Here is a 20,481-nt window from a genome sequence, read left to right on the forward strand (position 1 = left end):
AAAAATCTAATATAAATAGTACATGTTCACAAATTCATAAATCAGATCTTCGTAGACAACACCACTTCCCGGATAAACCCCAGTACCTTCCAGGGTCGACATTGTCGAATAGTGTTTTCAAGTTAGTGGCTCTAAAATATTTCTCCCTGACATCCTGGTATCTGGGGCAATCAATGAGAATATGTTCCACGGTGAGGCGAGAGTCACAGTACTCACAAAGTGGGGGCTCCTCTCTCTTCAGCACAAAAGAGTGCGTAATGTAGGTGTGGCCAATCCCAAGTCTGGACATGGTCGTGCTACCACACCTTGTCAGACCCTTAGATGTGGGCCGCCACTTGACATCCGCCACAACACAATCTGCCTGAGTTTATTGTGAGTCTCAGCCTCCCATCGGTTCTGCCACTCTTGATAGGTGGCAGAGGCAATACTTTGTCTCAGGTCCGAGCAGGGAATTTGGGTTCCTGACACCGCATGATTTAGGGCTCTCTTTGCTTCTCTGTCTGTGGCTTTGTTTCCCTCAATGCCCACATGGGAGGGGACCCAGATGAAGGTGACATCCCTATGGTCGGCTGTTATTTGATCCAACAGCTTCAGGCTCTTATGTGTTTTTATTTTTAAAAAAGTAATCTTTTTTCTATTGTTTTAATGTTCTATACATGAACATATTTTAAAGGAAATGAAACATTTCCTTCCAAACATATTTTAAAGGAAATGAAACATTTCCTTCCAAATTCAGAATACAAACAAAAACAAATTCCTCTTTCTCTTTTTAATATTCATTTTACTTATTTACAAAAAAAAAAAAAAAAAAAAATCATGTTGATTGCTTTGAGAGCCTTTCCTCTGCATGTCGAACACAATCTGCAATAAATTGTCTTTTTCTACTTAGTTTTTGGCTCTTTAAAGTTTTCAGTTTGTTTGCTGTTTCTGGTGAGTCTGGGGGAGACAGACCTTTGGTTATTTTATAGTAGACGGTAGTCGTGTCAAAGTCATTCACTGCCAGAATCAAACTGAGAAGGGAAATTCAAAAAGAGATAGTTATTGGTCTAATGTAGTTATCTTATTCATGAGTAAAGGTATCAAATAAAATTTGTGAAGATATATGTTACAATAATTTAGATTGCTTTTGTTTAACAGTGACAGGTTGATATCTACAAGCCTATTTTGCATTTTGTTTCTTTATGTAACAGTGACAGGTTTATATCTGCAAGCCTACTTTACATTTTGTTTCATTATGTAACAGTGACAGGTTGATATCTATAAGCCTATTTTGGATTTTGTTTCTTTATGTAACAGTGACAGGTTGATATCTATAAGCCTACTTTACATTTTGTTTCTTTATGTAACAGTGACAAGTTGATATCTATAAGCCTATTTTACATTTTGTTTCATTATGTAACAGTGACAGGTTGATATCTACAAGCCTATTTACATTTTGTTTCATTATGTAACAGTGACAAGTTGATATCTATATACCTACTTGACATTTTGTTTCATTATGTAACAGTGACAGGTTGATATCTATACACCTACTTGACATTTTGTTTCATTATGTAACAGTGACAAGTTGATATCTATACACCTACTTGACATTTTGTTTCATTATGTAACAGTGACAGGTTGATATCTATACACCTACTTGACATTTTGTTTCATTATGTAACAGTGACAGGTTGATATCTATACACCTACTTGACATTTTGTTTCATTATGTAACAGTGACAAGTTGATATCTATATGCCTACTTGACATTTTGTTTCAATATGTAACAGTGACAAGTTGATATCTATACACCTTCTTTACATTTTGTTTCATTATGTAACAGTGACAGGTTGATATCTATAAGCTACTTTACATTTTGTTTCATTATGTAACAGTGACAGGTTGATATCTATAAGCCTATTTTACATTTTGTTTCATTATGTAACAGTGACAGGTTGATATCTATACACCTACTTGACATTTTGTTTCATTATGTAACAGTGACAGGTTGATATCTATACACCTACTTGACATTTTGTTTCATTATGTAACAGTGACAAGTTGATATCTATATGCCTACTTGACATTTTGTTTCAATATGTAACAGTGACAAGTTGATATCTATACACCTTCTTTACATTTTGTTTCATTATGTAACAGTGACAGGTTGATATCTATAAGCTACTTTACATTTTGTTTCATTATGTAACAGTGACAGGTTGATATCTATAAGCCTATTTTACATTTTGTTTCATTATGTAACAGTGACAGGTTGATATCTATAAGCCTATTTTACATTTTGTTTCATTATGTAACAGTGACATTTCAATTGATAAGCATTTATTGGGTAATGAGTAAAGGTATCAAATAAAATTTGTGAAGATATATGTTACAATAATTTAGATTGCTTTTGTTTAACAGTGACAGGTTGATATCTACAAGCCTATTTTGCATTTTGTTTCTTTATGTAACAGTGACAGGTTTATATCTGCAAGCCTACTTTACATTTTGTTTCATTATGTAACAGTGACAGGTTGATATCTATAAGCCTATTTTGCATTTTGTTTCTTTATGTAACAGTGACAGGTTGATATCTATAAGCCTACTTTACATTTTGTTTCTTTATGTAACAGTGACAAGTTGATATCTATAAGCCTATTTTGCAATTTGTTTCATTGTGTAACAGTGACAGGTTGATATCTACAAGCCTATTTACATTTTGTTTCATTATGTAACAGTGACAGGTTGATATCTATAAGCCTATTTTACATTTTGTTTCATTATGTAACAGTGACAGGTTGATATCTACAAGCCTATTTACATTTTGTTTCATTATGTAACAGTGACAAGTTGATATCTATATGCCTACTTGACATTTTGTTTCATTATGTAACAGTGACAGGTTGATATCTATACACCTACTTGACATTTTGTTTCATTATGTAACAGTGACAAGTTGATATCTATACACCTACTTGACATTTTGTTTCATTATGTAACAGTGACAGGTTGATATCTATACACCTACTTGACATTTTGTTTCATTATGTAACAGTGACAGGTTGATATCTATACACCTACTTGACATTTTGTTTCATTATGTAACAGTGACAGGTTGATATCTATAAGCCTATTTTACATTTTGTTTCATTATGTAACAGTGACAGGTTGATATCTATAAGCCTATTTTACATTTTGTTTCATTATGTAACAGTGACATTTCAATTGATAAGCATTTATTGGGTAATGAGTAAAGGTATCAAATAAAATTTGTGAAGATATATGTTACAATAATTTAGATTGCTTTTGTTTAACAGTGACAGGTTGATATCTACAAGCCTATTTTGCATTTTGTTTCTTTATGTAACAGTGACAGGTTTATATCTGCAAGCCTACTTTACATTTTGTTTCATTATGTAACAGTGACAGGTTGATATCTATAAGCCTATTTTGCATTTTGTTTCTTTATGTAACAGTGACAGGTTGATATCTATAAGCCTACTTTACATTTTGTTTCTTTATGTAACAGTGACAAGTTGATATCTATAAGCCTATTTTGCAATTTGTTTCATTGTGTAACAGTGACAGGTTGATATCTACAAGCCTATTTACATTTTGTTTCATTATGTAACAGTGACAGGTTGATATCTATAAGCCTATTTTACATTTTGTTTCATTATGTAACAGTGACAGGTTGATATCTACAAGCCTATTTACATTTTGTTTCATTATGTAACAGTGACAAGTTGATATCTATATGCCTACTTGACATTTTGTTTCATTATGTAACAGTGACAGGTTGATATCTATACACCTACTTGACATTTTGTTTCATTATGTAACAGTGACAAGTTGATATCTATACACCTACTTGACATTTTGTTTCATTATGTAACAGTGACAGGTTGATATCTATACACCTACTTGACATTTTGTTTCATTATGTAACAGTGACAGGTTGATATCTATACACCTACTTGACATTTTGTTTCATTATGTAACAGTGACAAGTTGATATCTATATGCCTACTTGACATTTTGTTTCAATATGTAACAGTGACAAGTTGATATCTATACACCTTCTTTACATTTTGTTTCATTATGTAACAGTGACAGGTTGATATCTATAAGCTACTTTACATTTTGTTTCATTATGTAACAGTGACAGGTTGATATCTATACACCTACTTGACATTTTGTTTCATTATGTAACAGTGACAGGTTGATATCTATACACCTACTTGACATTTTGTTTCATTATGTAACAGTGACAAGTTGATATCTATATGCCTACTTGACATTTTGTTTCAATATGTAACAGTGACAAGTTGATATCTATACACCTTCTTTACATTTTGTTTCATTATGTAACAGTGACAGGTTGATATCTATAAGCTACTTTACATTTTGTTTCATTATGTAACAGTGACAGGTTGATATCTATAAGCCTATTTTACATTTTGTTTCATTATGTAACAGTGACAGGTTGATATCTATAAGCCTATTTTACATTTTGTTTCATTATGTAACAGTGACATTTCAATTGATAAGCATTTATCTGAAAGTGTGTAAGTTTCATTACTGGAGTGTAGATTCAAATCAGACATCTACATTTCTCTGTTTACAAGTACATGCAAAGTATTGACTTTGTTGACAAATGAAACAAACAAAATGTTGTACTTCAATGTACATTTTTTTTAGTCTAAAACAAACTATGAAACTTTTTGTTTTTAAATAGCCATTAACCATTAATGGTTTTTGTAGGTCAGTGTAAAACCACTCTTCCATAGTTTTCAGATGCCAGGACAATGACTTGTATGTATACAGAGAGAGTTGATTGCATTAATGTTCTTAAAATACATTTACTAGTGCTACTTATTAAAAAGTAAGTAAGTATGCCATCAAGACCTTGCAATCTATATGACAGATGATGTAAACCGATGAAACATGGTTACTATTATTGTTAATATTTACAGAATCAAAGACAGGTTCCTTTATTTTTCTGGATTGAAAAGGAGGGTGGGGAGTAGAGTGGAAAAACAAAAGTGCTGCCCTAATGACCCTCTTTTTTAACTCTGCTATGGTTTAAGATTGACAACAGTGGTGTCAACTACAAGAATATGTTAAAAAATACCAATAAGTAAATAATTTAATATAACAAATTTCTTGCATTAATTGTGAAATTCATCAAGAAAAAAAGAAAAATTGCTAAACAGCCGAACTATGGTTAGAACTGTATAAACAAATTTATTTCAAATATCTTTCTTAAAGTGTCTCTAAAGTGTTGCATTTGCACAAGTGAAAAAAATTGTTTATTATTTACCTTCCTACAGGCTCATCATCAATAAGTATATTTGAAAAATACTGGTGCATTTCATTGATTGAAATTTGTTCCTCTACCCCTATAGGCACTATAGCTTGTTTAGGTTCTGACTTACTGGGCTGACCAACTATATAAGATTTCTCAAAGAGTTCACTGAAGGCCAGTTCTGTGTACCACCAGGCTTTCACTGAAACAGAAAGAACTAAACTATAAAGAACATATACTAACTGATGATGTGTCAGGCTTATACATTGGATTGACAAGGTCTTACTTTACTGAATGATAAAACTATACAAAGTCTATAAGCCTTAATTTGATATGTGAAAACATGCTGACATCTGCACTTAGATTTAGTGATTGTTTCAAAGTTTTCTAGATGGTGTAGTGATTCAATAGGCTGGCGCATAGCTTAATCGGGAATTACTGTAGTGACACTATGACAACTGTTATTAGCTAGAAGATCAAATCAACAGAGAAGAGAGAGATGCTTATTATTTGATAGAGTAAGGAGATGCTCTTGCGACAAAGTACTTAGATGACTGGATTGGACTGGTTCCCTTCAATGAAATGTTCTGTTGTCCATAATTATACCAAGGTAAATTTATAGTAATATCAATCTAGATCAAGATACAATGACGCTTCAAAACCAGATCGACACATTACAATAGAATGCAGCTTTTCAAAAAGTAGGAAATTTAAGTGAAATGTTTGAGTCCCTACCAAAGTATATTTTAAAAAATTGATGAAGTTGAATGATAGAATTAAAAAATTGAACCAATAGAATAGGATTTGAAGGTAGATGACATTTTGAAGCCCCACGGTAGGTACATTTAATCTTAACTCAGGTTATAAGAATCAATATTTTAGACCAGTCTAATCATGCCTGTAGCTTAAAATGGTTAAGCCTGGTGTAAATTTGAAAGTCATTGATCCAAACTAAATTATATAAAAGCATACACACATACAAAGCTTATATTTTAGACTATCATGTTCCATAGCAAGCTTTTTGTAAAACATTTCTCAGCCTGTATTTAATATTAAATTATAGAAAAACTTATAAAAGCTCTGAGTTTGAGTTTTTTGGCACATCTGCACAATTTAGGCCATGTCGTGCCCGTAATCCTTCAAGGATTACTCTCCTTTACAAGAGTCACATAATTATGCATATTAATAATGCCAGATTAACCTTCTGTAAGGTCTTGATAAATAGAAAAAGTTCTTTGCCCTTCATCCTCATCACATCCAGGGTTGCGCAGTAAAAAGTCTTCAAGCTGAGGACAAAAAAATATTTAAGCAAGAAATTTATAACTAACAAAATATACACTTCATAGAACAAGTATTTTAAAGATAATTAGCATTGTTAAATGATATGAAAAATTATAATTATTTAATTTCAGTAAAATAAAACCTTACAATTGGATGACGAGGTTTTTTAAAAAGCAAAGATTTGTCCATTGTGGGAAGAAATACTAATCCTCTCGGTGAATGATCAAAATGATGATGTGTGCCTGAAATTGAGAAATGTAGCTAATGATTAATCTGTATCATGTTTGCTATCTTAAGAAAGAGAAAGATATATGCAGATCTGTTTATGGTGTAATGCATAAGAGCACAAAGAAAGGGTCATTTAAAGAAAAACTGGAGAACATAAAAGAATATCCTAACATCCTGCTGATCAAGAAAAGATGACAGCTTTGGGTACGTGAACTGTCTGTGCACCCTACAACGAAAGTCAAGGAAGAAATGAGATGATAGAAAAAGAATACATTTACACTTTTTACAAATGTATGTATTGAGGAAAACTTTTAGTGTATTTTTCATTTAATTTTTATTTCATTGACTAAAAAAAATGTTTAAATCTAGTGCTTTGAATTAGTCTTATCTGTTACATCTTATAAGCATATTAGTTGTTAAATATTAATTGTTTTATCAAATTCATTTGTAAGTGGTTTTTGGCCATGCCCCTATTTGACATTTGGCCTTAGCTTGTTGGCAAATTCTAAAAACAATAGAATCTCTGTTGTTTTTAAGGAAATATGTTCTCAGTTAAAGGGAGATAACAGGAAATCATAAATCAGAAAAATTGAAAACAGACAATCACTTTAGCATTATATTTGCAGCATTATATTTGCATAAGTTTATTTAACTATATGCTTCTATTTTTTAATTAAAAATAAAATTAAGAACCCCTTTTAAACCTTGCCATCTACAGGGCATATGATGTAAAGGTAATTTGCTTCTATGGCAAATCTTGATCTAGAAAGATTATTTAGTCTAGAGCAGTGTTTCCCAAACTGTGTTCTGCATAACCCTAGTGTTCCACCAGCTCTGATTAAGTGTTCCATGAACTGTTGGAGTTATTAATGAGCAGGTCTACACGTCAATTAATGATAAAGTAAATGCAGAAAATAAAATATTTTATTATATTAAAGTTCTTCTCGGTAAGGGAATTTTTTTTTCTAACAATTTCACTTTGAACTTTGAGCTGATCTAGATTGTGACTCTAATTTGAAACAAAGATCAAGCATTAAATGATTTCTGGTTGATTTTGTTTGAAGAGTACCATAATATTTCAAAACAAATACAGAATAAAACTAATGTAAAAAAACTACAAAAAAAAATATTAATGAAATCACATAACTCCAAAATTTGACAGTATACAATCAAACTTTACTCCCATGAAACAACTATGTTCACTGCCCTTGTAATATCTCGGTAGGGTTCTAGGGAAAACACACTGGTCTTTTAAAAAAACTATAACCCTGTTCACGAGCCCCCATGTGACCTTGTATTATGGTTAGGTCATAAGACCAGTGACTTGTGCTCTACTGGCAAGTTACTCCAGTGGTATTTTGTGGTCCCAAATTATATTACATTACCTAGGCTATTAATTATAAGTTATAACCTCTAGATATATAACTTACTGAGACGTACAAGTAAGAACAATGAGATTTCAGTTACAACTAATAAAGAGTTTATTTAGGAACAAAAGAAAATACTTAACAAACATTTTTTAACTGCATAAAAATCATCTTCTTTTAAAATAATATATAGAACTAGATTTAACTAGATCTAGCTACATTTGTAAAAAAAAATGGTATTAGTTTACGAGACTAGAAACGCTAAATCAGGTTTCTCTTATATTTTAAGAATATGCAGAAAAAAATGCAGATTACAAATATTATATGTAATTTGATTTCCTTGGAGATAAATAGAATTTAAAATATAAATTTTTAAGTTTTATTTCTTATTACCATATATTGTTTATGGAAATACGCCATTTTGGTTTTAAGGCTTAATACTAGACTATCTCCCTTGAATTACTTGCCAACATTTTTCTGTTCCTGTTTTGTCTTTCTTTCATGAACTATTAGATCTAATATTAAAATTCATTTAAAATGATAGCATAAGAACAAAAACTCTCTTTAAAAAGTTATTGAAAAAATGAAGAAACAACTTCATCAATTTATTATTAACATTTTTTTTAGACCTTCATTTCAGTAAATACACTTAAAAATGCATAAGTTGACAGCATAAGAACAGAAATCTCTTTTAAAAAAGTTATTGAAAAAAGAAGAAACATTAAAAACAACATGGTGGTCAGTAAAGGTATCTCTATCTGGGCATCTAAACTATTACCAAAAAAATTTATTTGTAGTTGGCAGTTTTTGAAATGATCACACCTCCACCCCCCCCCCCCCCCCCCCACCTTCCGGGCCAAAAATCTAGCTAAGTTGTTGATCAACAAAAGAATGTCGTGAGACCAGCCCGGAACCCTAATTCTAATCTACACTGTAGTCTACAGGATTACCTAACCTAAATTTAAAATTCTATAAATTATTATTATTATTCATATTAAATATTTTAAATTTAAATAGATCTATATTTTATATTATTTTATTATTTATATATGATATAAATATATTTCATATGAATATTGATATCTAAAAAAATCTAGAACTACATAAAAATATTGATAATATTGTTTTAGTAATTTAGTTTTAATAATTAATTAATTTTCTTATTTTAATAAAAACAAATAACTTGAAAGTTTTGAAAATTGATTATCTGAACTTGTCTGAAGTTGAACTTTAGATTGTTCTTGGGTATAGATCTAAATTCTATATTTAATCACTAATCTAGATCTAGCTACATAAACTGATAAAGTATTACTTAGTTTACTGTCTTTAGTAGTCTTTACATAGGTCTACTTAAATACTAAGATTAGATCTAGTAAATCCGTCACCTGCAAATCTGTTGTTGACAAAGTTACAAATAAATCAGATTGATCTCCCTTGCCTATAATGCAAACGATTTTTTTTTGTCTATTCATATAAAGACTGTAAACACTGTAGTATAGTCAGTCTACTCTAACCCTAACCCTGCTCTGTGGCTGTCCTAGAGATCTCCTGCAATGGCTGCCAATGGTAATCGACTTTTCTAGTCTTTAGCCATTTGCCCAATTAATGAGTATGCCAGCTCATTTGCTAATGTTGCATTCTTGAGATGTTCCGTCATACTTCACTCCTAATCATTGCATTTGGTTTTGGGGATATTGTTCAACTGTTAACACAATGCCTGTTTACAAACTTCATCTAGGCTACATACAAATAATAAGAAACTACAAATCATAAGTTAATAACTTATTTTTGTACAAAAAAAAATAAGAGAGGCGTTATTTTTTATTTCACACGCAGGCGATTGTAACTATCGAGGCGGCCTTTTCCCAAATATAGATCTATTTATATATTTTAATCTTAGATATTGAAATTCCCATTCTGACAATGTTTTCTATTTATAGATACACTATGTAAGTGGATATTTATAGAATACGACATAATACATTATTATGATAGATCTCGATATGAAAAACTAAAATTACAAGTTTGTGGTGCAAGACTTAATATTTAACCAGAAAGTGTTCAGCACTGCGGTAGGCCTGCTGAAGTGAAGTTTTTTTTAGCAGGCATTTAATTTTTAAGCCTAAGTGGTTCGTAATTTTATAGCCTTGATCTCGTCATCTAGATCTAGTAGCTACTGTCTCTAAACTCTAAGGACACACTCTTTAAAGTCTCTAGGTTCTATAGACAGTCTTATCTAGATATCTAGACCCATTCTGATTCTGTATTCGTGACTGGATCAGTGCTTGATACAGAAACATTAGACTTTGCATATTAGCTGGATATTTATTTCTTATAATATCTAATTAGACAACATATCCACAGATCTGCAATTGTCGGATTGATTAGTCAGCACTATCTATATTATATAGACCTAGTGTTACACCGAGTATTGATCTACGAAGAAGTCTGGACACATCCCGAACACAGTCTGAATGTGTTATGGCTGTAGCTCTAGCCACAACTTGTTCGAGTTTTAACTTTGTCGAAAATCTTCAAGACTGGCCCGATTTAAGACAAGCTTGTTCTCAGCACGGAAATAAATCTAAATCTAACGCTCTGTCAGTAGACAATACATTGTCATCGTCCATTCACCGTCACAAACTCTCCAAAGTATTGCATGAATTTGAGTATTTGAGTTCCAAAATCTCTATTCCAGAGTCAGGTAATAAAGTAGAAATAATACAACAATATGTCGTTGCTGCTGCAGAAGAAACACTGCTGTCTTCAACTTCGTCTGGTGTAGAGATTAACAACAATAGCCAAAGCAAAGACTCTCACACAAAGCTCAATGATTTAGATCTAAATCAAACCTGCTTAGATAGCCACGGAGATGATTCTCCTAATGAGTTACAAACTGCAACAGAGCTTTCCTCAGAGAGATGCAAAACTAATAAATCAAAGTTGAAATCTAGAAAGAGAATCACCAAGATTCGAGTTAAGTCAACGAAACGCTGGAGAAGTTTGGACCTCAATGAATTTGGATTTCACATTTCTCGGATACCTAAGGTCTTTAGTTCTAATGAGAAGATGGACAACACGCTGGGTGGCGTAACGGGACTGTCCACTTGTTGTTTGGATAATTCTGAAAGTATTGAGAATTCTCAAAACAGTAACGATATGGAGAATTCCCCACCTAGTTTTCAACAGGACAATGTAACCAAAGAAAATATGGACGATGTTTTCTTTTTCAGGTGTCTAGGAGTTGACGTCATGACTGAACCAGACGACATCGACTCCTCCAAAACCTCAAACCAAAGTCCCAACATGCTGCATCATTCCAGAACAAAGGCCCAAACTATGTGCAATAGTGAAGGCAATCAACAGCTGGAAGACTCGTACTACCCGCCGGTTAACTTTACGTCATACAAGGGAAAGTGTAACAAATTCAGGCTGTATGATCTAGAATGTTCTTCATCTTCCAAAGTTTATATTAGGCCTGATAAACATCGTCGCATTGAAAAAGCCCACAAAGCGGTGAAATCAAAGAACAGTAAGTCGTTATTCAACAACCAAGGTCGTAAAACTTTGTACATGCATCACCGCCTGGTCAAATTGTACAATCTGGATCTAGACTTTCGACATGCGGCCAAGTCTCAACGTGTGCCAGCCATGCCGAAACGGGTCATCGATGTCCGCGTGGCTTCTCAGGTCAACAGAGCTCTGGCCAGCGGAATCATATCCCACACTGACCATGCAGCACCTGTCCAGAACTTAAAGCACGCTTTGCACGAGACCAACGCGCCCAATCACATGGACATGGACCTAGCAACCTTCTTGATTACACTGCAGCACCGTGACCTGACCCCAGAGGACTACGACATGTTGTTACGTCTAGATGACTCGGTCAAGCCAAAGACAATCCCTAAAACCATATTGAGTCAACTCAGGACGGAGATGATAGGGCCCAGTGGTCTGGAGCCTGACGATGAGACACTTGTCTTGTGTTCTGTTTGCATGGAACCATACATTGCGGGCCAAGAAAGGAAATTTCTACCGTGTTCACATTACTTTCATTCAGTTTGTATTGATGCCTGGCTGAACAATTCCAGTATGAACTGTCCTTTAGATGGATTACCAGTTGAATCGTGATGATATATTTATTTATGTTTGTTAGTTATATATCCCTCTTTTTTTTTTGTAACTTATTGTAATCAAGTTTCTACATTCAAAGTCCACGAACTTTTCATTTTTCTTTCATAATTATTCTAAACATTTTGTTACTGTAGAGATATTTTAATTGATAAATCTTTTCTCGTGTCCTGGCTGTAATTACATGCTTTGGCACACCAACACCACAAGTTAAGCTACTAGCTAACACCATGAACAGTTCTTATAATCGAGTTGTTCACATTTGTGCTCAACCAGGAAACAACATGTCTTATTCAGATATAACCCTTCATCTTTTCCATGTGTGTAGATATTGTACAACTTATCGTTGACCATTGGTAGATGTACTGGTACTCAAGCATTTTGAACAAAAATCTCCACACCCCAAATAAAGAAATGTTTGCTATCAGTTTTGCTTTATTAATACTAGGAATATTAATTACATACAAATAATATCACAAGCTCCCTTTCAGACCTTATGAGACTGACGAGCTCATGTTTCTGTATGGGGCAGATGATGTTGAGCTCATGTTTCTGTATGGGGCAGATGATGTTAAGCTCATGTTTCTATGTGTTATACGATACTAAACGTTTCAGTATGGTAAGGCAAATGATATTAAGCTCATTCTGTTTCTATAGCTGATGGTTAGTGAGAATGTAGCCTGCACAACTAGCTTTATTTTCCCCACCTAATGAAAGATAGCCATTAATGTGGTGGACAAAAATCCAAACATTTGGAATTAGAAATCATGACTCAGTCTATGGAACAGTAGCTATTGCGTCAGAACATACTCGCGCAATGAAGCAATAGTGAATGTGCCTTAAAATAAATGGGCCATTGTGTTCTCAAGTGGAATTTTTTTATTTTTCTCAGTTGAATTTTTTAATCTAAATATGCTGCTTAATTTTTGTTGATCATTTGTCAATGACCAGTTGTTAATAAAATGTTTTATTTTAAATCATGGTCATCTTACCGAATTGATTTTGTTCTGATTTAAGATTTCCTATTGACAGAAAAACAAAAACTCAACAGTTCAAAATAGTGACTTTTTTTTGTGTATGAATCAGGTCATAGCAAACAAAGACAAATGTTAAATGTTGAAAACAAACACTCCTGGTAGTGCTATGGAAAATACTCAACTAACTACATCAACAGGTGCTTTGAAGAACAAATAAAACAAAGTGAGAAAAAAAATCAAACAAAATTATTATTTTTTTTTAAAGTTAAAGAAATATGTTCTATGACAGTATTAAAAAGTAAACAACTGATCAATGAGTTCCAGATGATGACACAAACACTGGACAATCTTTTAATTCTTACTACCATTTTATTCCCATTGCAGGATGGGATATCAAATATGAAGACAAAAGTTGTACAAGTCTAATATTTAGAACATTGGTCAATACATGTATATAGAGTTACTTAATATATACTAAGTAACCACAAGAATAATGCAATCTTAATTGGACAACTGAAAATGAAACTTGAACACAAAATATAAGCACTCATGTAAAGAAAACAAAAGTATAAAAGCAAAATGTAATATGATTGATTTCTGAACACAAACAGAGCAATACTTTCAAGTCTGAACAAAACATTGACACTTTTCACTTAGTGTTCAAAGATTGGAACAAAATGTCATCAAATATCAAAAAGCTTAACATTTTATTACAATTAAAGATAGTTTTATGTATTTTTTAAAAATCTATCTTTATTCTTAACTAGTTATGGTGAAATAATCTGAATACCAGTACTATAAATAACTTTATTTTTCCATTTAAATTTAAACTATTTTAATTTCAGAATATTATTCCATATCGAAACAACTTTTAATGTTTCAATTTGAGAGTTTAAAATTCTTAATCCTTTTCATTACATATGGTTGAAAACATACATTACATTTTCTTCATTTAAACAAAACTATTAAAAGTTTGCCTATGCAGTGCTACAAAATAGTCCTTTTTGAAGGAGTCACTAGTCATTGTACAGTTATATTGTTTAGCCACTCGTCTATCCTGCGGTCTGCTAGAACTTCACAGCTTCTGTTTGACCATCAGAAATAGTCTCGAGAGATAGACATGGGTCAAATACACTTTGGTTCAAACTGCACAAATCTTGAGCATTAGATCAAAAGTGTTTCAATTAACAGTCATTGTGTTGAGCCCAACAAGCAATGAATGCAGTGACTGGTCATAAGTAAACACATAGCAATAGAGAATGAAGATTAAGGGTGAATATTATAAGTAATGAATTGTCCAGATGTTTCATGCCAAATTGTAATGAGTTTACGATAGAACAAATACAAATGTTTATTAACTTTTGTAGTACCAATAGCTTAAACTACAAAGACAGCATAAACAAATTGACTAAAAAAAAATATGGAAGGATACTATTTTAATGAACAGAAATCTATGAAAAAAAAATGTAAAGTAATTTTAGAAAGACTTGTCCAAATTAAACTTGAATGTGTGCATTTTAACTCAAAGCACAAACAGATGGTTCTTTTGTACCAGATGCTATAGCAAATAGCATGTAGATTGTATTCAGTAGTGCCATGCAAAATTAAATGAATACATTCAATACAGAATGCCTTTTTAAATTTCAATGCCCAAACAAAAAATGTCTATTCTCAAGTGAGAAAAGGAGATTCATAAATCTGAAAAGACCAAAAGAAAATACACATTGCTGTAAGTAGATTGAATTGTCCTCATTTGTGCTTGATCTCACTCAACATGTTATTTGAATCGACAACTTTTGATTTGTTTATGCCACTCTAAAATAGGAGACATACAAATATGTTGGTCATTTGAAGCTAAAAAAAAAAATCCTACTTTGTTGACTTTACACCCCTAAAATAATGCCAAACTTGTACCAAAAAATTAGTAAGATTAACTAATTGCCCGAAAAAATGTCACCTAGAAGACTGTCTTAATTGTACTAATTGCCCAGTAAAATTTCACCTTAAAGACTGTCTTATATGTACAAGAGACAGGTCATGTTAATACAAGTCATTAAAACAAACAAGATTAAAAAAGGGTTTAAAATCATCAGAAGAACATGGTCATGACTTGAGCTGAAATGTTTTTTTTGTATGAAATTCATCCTCAAGAACATCAAATAAACACATTGTAAACAAAACAAAACAAAAAAAATGCAAACGTTATGACGATCCTAGCTGCTCATTCACTGGAACTGTTTCACTGCTGCCATTGATGTGATACACTTGCTGCTTTTCCTCCACAGGGAGAACATCTGAAGTCTCCCTCTTTTCTTTTTGTGCATCTACCACTGCCCCCCCATTCATTATTGTCTCTTGAGTTTTGCTCTGTGTTGGAGCGTCAAACAGCTTAGGAACATGTCCAAACCACTCCAGATCATCCTGGTCCAGCCATTCTAGGCTGCTCAAAAACTTTTTGCCACTGAAGCCTCCCACTGCAAACAGCCTGCTGTCCACAGAAACTACGCTCAAGTTGGCCCTGGGAGAGATCAAGGATGGGCCCACACTCCAAGTGTTTGTGATGAAGTCGTAGAACTCTGAGGACACTAAAGATTGTGTTCCATCACTGCCACCAACTACAATCATCATGCCTGGGGATTTAGGACAATATTGTATAATTTCGTCAGAAAAAAAGTAGATTGTTAAATAACAATGGATTAACTTAAATACAGATAAAAGTGGATCTCATATAAGGAAACAAAGCCAACAGTAATGTCGAGCTGACAATGTCACCAATTAACAAAGAACACATTAAAATGAACAAAAAACATCAATCAACAAAGTACATTCACCAATCCCAAATGTTTACTACAAGTTCTACTGACTTGCATTTATCAGAACCTTAGATTGTTAAAAAAAATAACTCACCATTCACTAAGCCTGCACCAGCTCCTCTGCGAGCAGAGTTTAGACTTGCCCGAGGTGTCCAAGTGTTAGTTTGAGGGTCATAACATTCCACTGAGCTCAAGGTGTTCCACAGGTCTGTGCCTCCAATGACATACAGCAAGCCTTCAGCTGCACACACACAAGCTTGGGATCTGGCTGGAAGACAAAAAGTTTCATTTTCAATCCCAAAGTTCATCATTTAAACTTAACTATGACTTCCAAACCTAAATATCGGCATCTTGAATTGAACAAAATGAAAATTTGTTAACTTAAGATTAGATTGTGCCATAGAAAAAAAAAAACAACTGGGGGGCAGGAGGTGGGAAGCATCAGTACATAGCAGCTCCTGATTTATTAATTCTTTACATTAAACATAAAACTCACCAGTCTTAAGAGAAGCAATACGAAACCAAGTATTTGTGACTGGGTCGTAGCACTCGCAAGTTGTAATACTTCTTTGCCCCTCACAGCCACCAATGCAGTACAGTTTGTCATTAAGAGTAACAACACCTAAAAAACAAAAAGTAACTTTTATTACAGGGAAATTTTAAATACCGGGTAGTGATTTTAATTAAGAATTTGTATAACTCAAAAAATATGTTTCATAATTAAAGCTGTCTATGGGAAAGATGTTTTTAAGATCTGGGCTAAGAAAGATATTAAGTAATTACAATATATTAAGTTAAAGTTGCTTTCTATCTAATCTTAAGCCTACAATAAGCTACAACTTCGGATTCAAAAGTCGTTTTATAAAAATGAAAAAAATAAAAAAAAAAAAAAAAAGTAAATGAAAACTAGAATTTATATCTTGAAACTCTTGTATAGAAGAAGTTTCCGCCTGTTCCTGACCATTAGAAATTATTGGGAGAACTCACTGTGATTGGATCTCTCTTTCAGCATGCTACAAACTGGTTTCCACTTCTGTGTCGCTGGGTCATACTTTTCTACACAAGAGAGTTCCTTCCAGCCATCAGATCCTCCACACACATAGATAACACCATTTAAAACTGCAGCTCCAAATCTACCCCTTGCTCTATTCATGTCTGCCATCTTGGTCCACTGGTTATCTCTGATTGTAAATGTCTCAGCACTGCGAAGACACTCTCCCCTATCATAGCCACCTAAAATATTGACATCAAATTGTGAGTAATGTAAAAGTAGGAATCTGAATCATAGTGAAATCAAAATCAATAAATTTTGTTTTTTTTTCATCAAAAAATAATTTTTCTTTGAATGTATAAAATCACTTACCACACACAACTAGCTTCCCATCTAACTCCACAGCACCAAGAGCACATCTTGCAGAAGACATTGGTTGAAGGGGCGTGATTGATGTTTTCTTCAAGACTGGACTTAAACGATGTCTGTTGCTAGACTGAGCTGGGGGTGAGTCTGGAACTATGCTACCTTCTTTAGACTGATCACCATTGGTAGGTGGTACAGGCCGAACATGGGCAGTGATAGCCATTAAGCGACCGTCCAAAACAGCAATAGCCAGATAAGCATTTTCTGCAATACAAACAGAAAACTTGTAACATTTCAAAGTGATTAAATTTATTTGTTGATATTGTGGTTTTCTTAATGTTGTTACTAATACTAATATCTAACAATCATACTCTCTATGACCAATTAAAAAAAAATATATACCACTAGTTTTGCAGATGGCCACAATAGACCACTCCCTTTCAGCTACTGAAACTGCTTCTTCAGGATTTATATTGAACTTGTGAAAAAGTTGTCCATTACCATTGGTTGAAGGACTAGTTGCTTTGATTTTAAATTTGTCCTGTTATGAAATAGAGGCATGTGTTTGAGCATCCAGTGAACATTTTTTTGTATCGCAACTTAATTAAAAATGTGCATGTAGAACAAGTAATTAGCCTATCTTTTCACAAATGAATATTTTATTTACTCTTAATATATTATATACTAGCTGGATATGACCCGCAGCCCTTAGTTTGTGTATCACTGATCCAAGGCCTTGTTCCCTTTCATATATAAAATGCTGTGAAAATGGGTTTACCTGAGTTGTAAAAAAAAGTTTTGTTTTTCAATAGAGATAAATTTAGGCACTTTTTTTTTATTTTAAAGGCCTTGTTTTGGGAGAGACATTTAACATACACTACGGTCTTGATCTTAGGAACATTTATGCCAAATTTTATCAAAATTGGTCAAACGGTTTTGATTTCTATTCATACATTCTATACATACTCCTTACATTGTGCTTTATATATTAGATATAAATTTGTTAATGCCTAATAAAAAATATTTTTAAAATGTGCTTTATGAATGTTTAGATATAAATATATATGAACATCATATACAGTTTAATCTGGTAAACTGAGTTACTAGTTCATTGAACTAGCCACTTATTCATACAGAATCCATTAATACAAAATTGATTTCTCTTATATAAGCTTAATCTTATTCTGTTTACTGACTGTCAATCATGATTGAAGTGAGCACAATATAGCTATCATTCCACTTCCCCTTTGCTTCAAGAATCTAATCTTTAGCGTTATCTTATAGAGCCAAAGCTTTAAATGGAAAATAATTGTATCCTGACGCCATAACCAACAAGGATCCAGACATTGACTCTAATGAATGGTTCATCATCATTATCAAATGAGATGTGTGAATAAGCAACCCAATTAGTATGATAGCTAGAGCATGTCTTGTAATGCTGGACAATGTGTAATAGATAAGGCAGCTAGTAAGGCCTTAACTCATTAGCTACTAAGCCCATACCTAAGCAGCATCTCTCTAAATACTAAGCAAAGGGAGGTAACTCCAAAACATCAATAGACTGACTTTACAAAATATATTTTAAATAACATAAAACAACATCTATCAATAACAAAAAATACTTCTAAAAAAAAGAGAAATGGATGACCTTTAAAATGATGTATAACTTGAATAGGTTTTACAAGATTAAAACAATAAAAACAACAGGCAAAGACGAAAATTTGTTTGAGTGCCTGATTTTTTGAAGACTGGTGGACCCCCCCCCCCCATCAGATCTGTAATTTTTTGTAATATTTAAATTTTACCTAAAGACCAGTAATGTTTTTAAGTAGGAATTTAGTAGGCCTATACAATAAACATTATGCTTATATATAAAATCTGTATATGTCTTGAGTATTTACTGACTTTCACTGGGTGCGCGTGAGGCCCTTAGTTGCCTGAGCATGGCATCATGCTGATGTGGTTTTGCATGTGTCTCAGATTTCATGACTTCTAGCATAACAAAGTAAAAGTAATCAAACCATTGTCCAAACCAACGTTGTGAACACCCCCAACTAGATGTATTTCATCTAAAGTTTTCATGTGGTAAATAAAAACTGTTCAAAATATCAGTCAAAGATGTTGAAGATTCATTGACGCAAGATCCAGAATAGTCTAGATCTAGGCTAGATGATCGATCTAATGTTTCCTTCACTCTCTTTCTGAATCGGACTAGATCTAAGTCTAAATGTAGCGCTAAATTCTAATGATCAATGTGTTGATCAATATCAAGTTCATTATTAGCTGTATTTAGTGTATTATTTGCGATAACGAGTCTAAAAATTGAAAGGTCATTGAGAAAATGGCATGTGCAGCTAAGAAAAATCGAAAAAAAAAAATCAACAAACTTCGAAGGCCCATAGAAACTGAAGCGAAAGACGTAAAAACATCCGTTTTTTTTTTAACGAAACGATCTATATTTCTACTTTTTAAAAAACCCAGCCAGCTCAAAATAACACCACGCGTCGCGCAGGAAAACGAGAGCTACGCAAGTCACGCTGTATGTGTGCTGTGGCGGGCGCATTAGTACTGAGGGGGGAAGGGCGCATTTGGGCGCATTAGTAGCTAATGAGTTAATTATCATGTCCTGATGTGGTAAGGTTTAACTGGAATTGAATGAAAAATATTTTTTCTGTTTCTGCTAAATTTATTAAATGTACATGCTTTTATGTAGTCACATTCACATTACTGTAATTGAATTAAACTATTTATTGTTCGACTGCATTCATTGTCTTTAAGACCTACCCTCCTTCTAGCTTTCTTGTAGTCTTGAACCAAATCATCTTCACTACTTAGAACCGTATCCTCTACTTCTGCACAATCCTTCAGGGTATTATCAGACTGCAGGTACAGCACATTTACCTGGGAAAGAAGTCAGATCTAACGTGAGTTGACATACAAGAAAAACAAAAAAAAATACTTTTGTTAAAATAATATAAAAAGCTTGTACAAAGTATAACTGTATCAGTCATGTAATTAAATTTGTAATAGATCTCGA

The 20,481-nt window shown here is 32.9% G+C and overlaps 3 protein-coding genes across 11 annotated transcripts in view; 1 reads left to right on the plus strand and 2 right to left on the minus strand.

The window, feature by feature from the left end:
- Positions 1-809: 809 nt before the first annotated feature.
- On the minus strand, positions 810-10,016 carry LOC106067715 (tRNA-splicing endonuclease subunit Sen15-like). Of its 3 annotated transcripts, none has more exons than XM_013226947.2 (5): positions 9,552-10,016; positions 6,719-6,813; positions 6,492-6,576; positions 5,306-5,492; positions 810-1,010 (listed from the first exon to the last, which is right to left on the minus strand). In XM_013226947.2, exons 2-5 carry the CDS (start codon positions 6,758-6,760, stop codon positions 815-817), a joined length of 510 nt encoding a protein of 169 aa, XP_013082401.2. In that variant the 5' UTR covers positions 6,761-6,813; positions 9,552-10,016; the 3' UTR covers positions 810-814. The 3 variants fall into 3 exon arrangements, with proteins under 3 accessions (XP_013082401.2, XP_013082403.2, XP_013082400.2); XM_013226949.2 differs by having other exon boundaries at positions 9,479-10,016; XM_013226946.2 differs by lacking the exon at positions 9,552-10,016 and adding an exon at positions 7,504-7,649.
- Positions 10,017-10,105: 89 nt separating this feature from the next.
- Positions 10,106-13,277, plus strand: LOC129928276 (uncharacterized). Its single transcript, XM_056041950.1, has 2 exons — positions 10,106-10,295; positions 10,531-13,277. The coding sequence occupies exon 2, from the start codon at positions 10,648-10,650 to the stop codon at positions 12,295-12,297; it is 1,650 nt and encodes a 549-aa protein (XP_055897925.1). The 5' UTR covers positions 10,106-10,295; positions 10,531-10,647; the 3' UTR covers positions 12,298-13,277.
- A 224-nt stretch (positions 13,278-13,501) lies between these two features.
- Positions 13,502-20,481, minus strand: part of LOC106067714 (influenza virus NS1A-binding protein homolog A-like) — a 125,897-nt gene continuing 118,917 nt past the window's right edge. For all 7 annotated transcript variants that reach the window (XM_056041937.1, XM_056041940.1, XM_013226943.2 and 4 more), the window contains exons 6-12: positions 20,229-20,345; positions 17,847-17,985; positions 17,451-17,708; positions 17,075-17,320; positions 16,584-16,709; positions 16,182-16,355; positions 13,502-15,904 (exon numbers count right to left, since the gene is read on the minus strand). In XM_056041937.1, coding sequence (XP_055897912.1) covers positions 15,477-15,904; positions 16,182-16,355; positions 16,584-16,709; positions 17,075-17,320; positions 17,451-17,708; positions 17,847-17,985; positions 20,229-20,345 — 1,488 coding nt within the window. In that variant the 3' untranslated portion in view covers positions 13,502-15,476. The remainder of the gene's footprint in view (positions 15,905-16,181; positions 16,356-16,583; positions 16,710-17,074; positions 17,321-17,450; positions 17,709-17,846; positions 17,986-20,228; positions 20,346-20,481) is intronic.

Source organism: Biomphalaria glabrata, chromosome 9 (genome assembly GCF_947242115.1).
Source record: "Biomphalaria glabrata chromosome 9, xgBioGlab47.1, whole genome shotgun sequence".
Lineage (NCBI taxonomy): Eukaryota > Metazoa > Mollusca > Gastropoda > Planorbidae > Biomphalaria > Biomphalaria glabrata.

Bases quoted from the DNA above. Each gene is read 5' to 3' on its own strand.
- LOC106067715 (XM_013226946.2), bottom strand. The intron at 6,577-6,718 runs GTAAGGTTTTAT...TTTTGTCCTCAG, and splicing joins AAAAACCTCGTCATCCAATT to CTTGAAGACTTTTTACTGCG. The intron at 5,493-6,491 runs GTTAATCTGGCA...TTTCTGTTTCAG, and splicing joins TTATCAAGACCTTACAGAAG to TGAAAGCCTGGTGGTACACA.
- LOC129928276 (XM_056041950.1), top strand. From the start codon at position 10,648: ATGGCTGTAGCTCTAGCCACAACTTGTTCGAGTTTTAACTTTGTCGAA.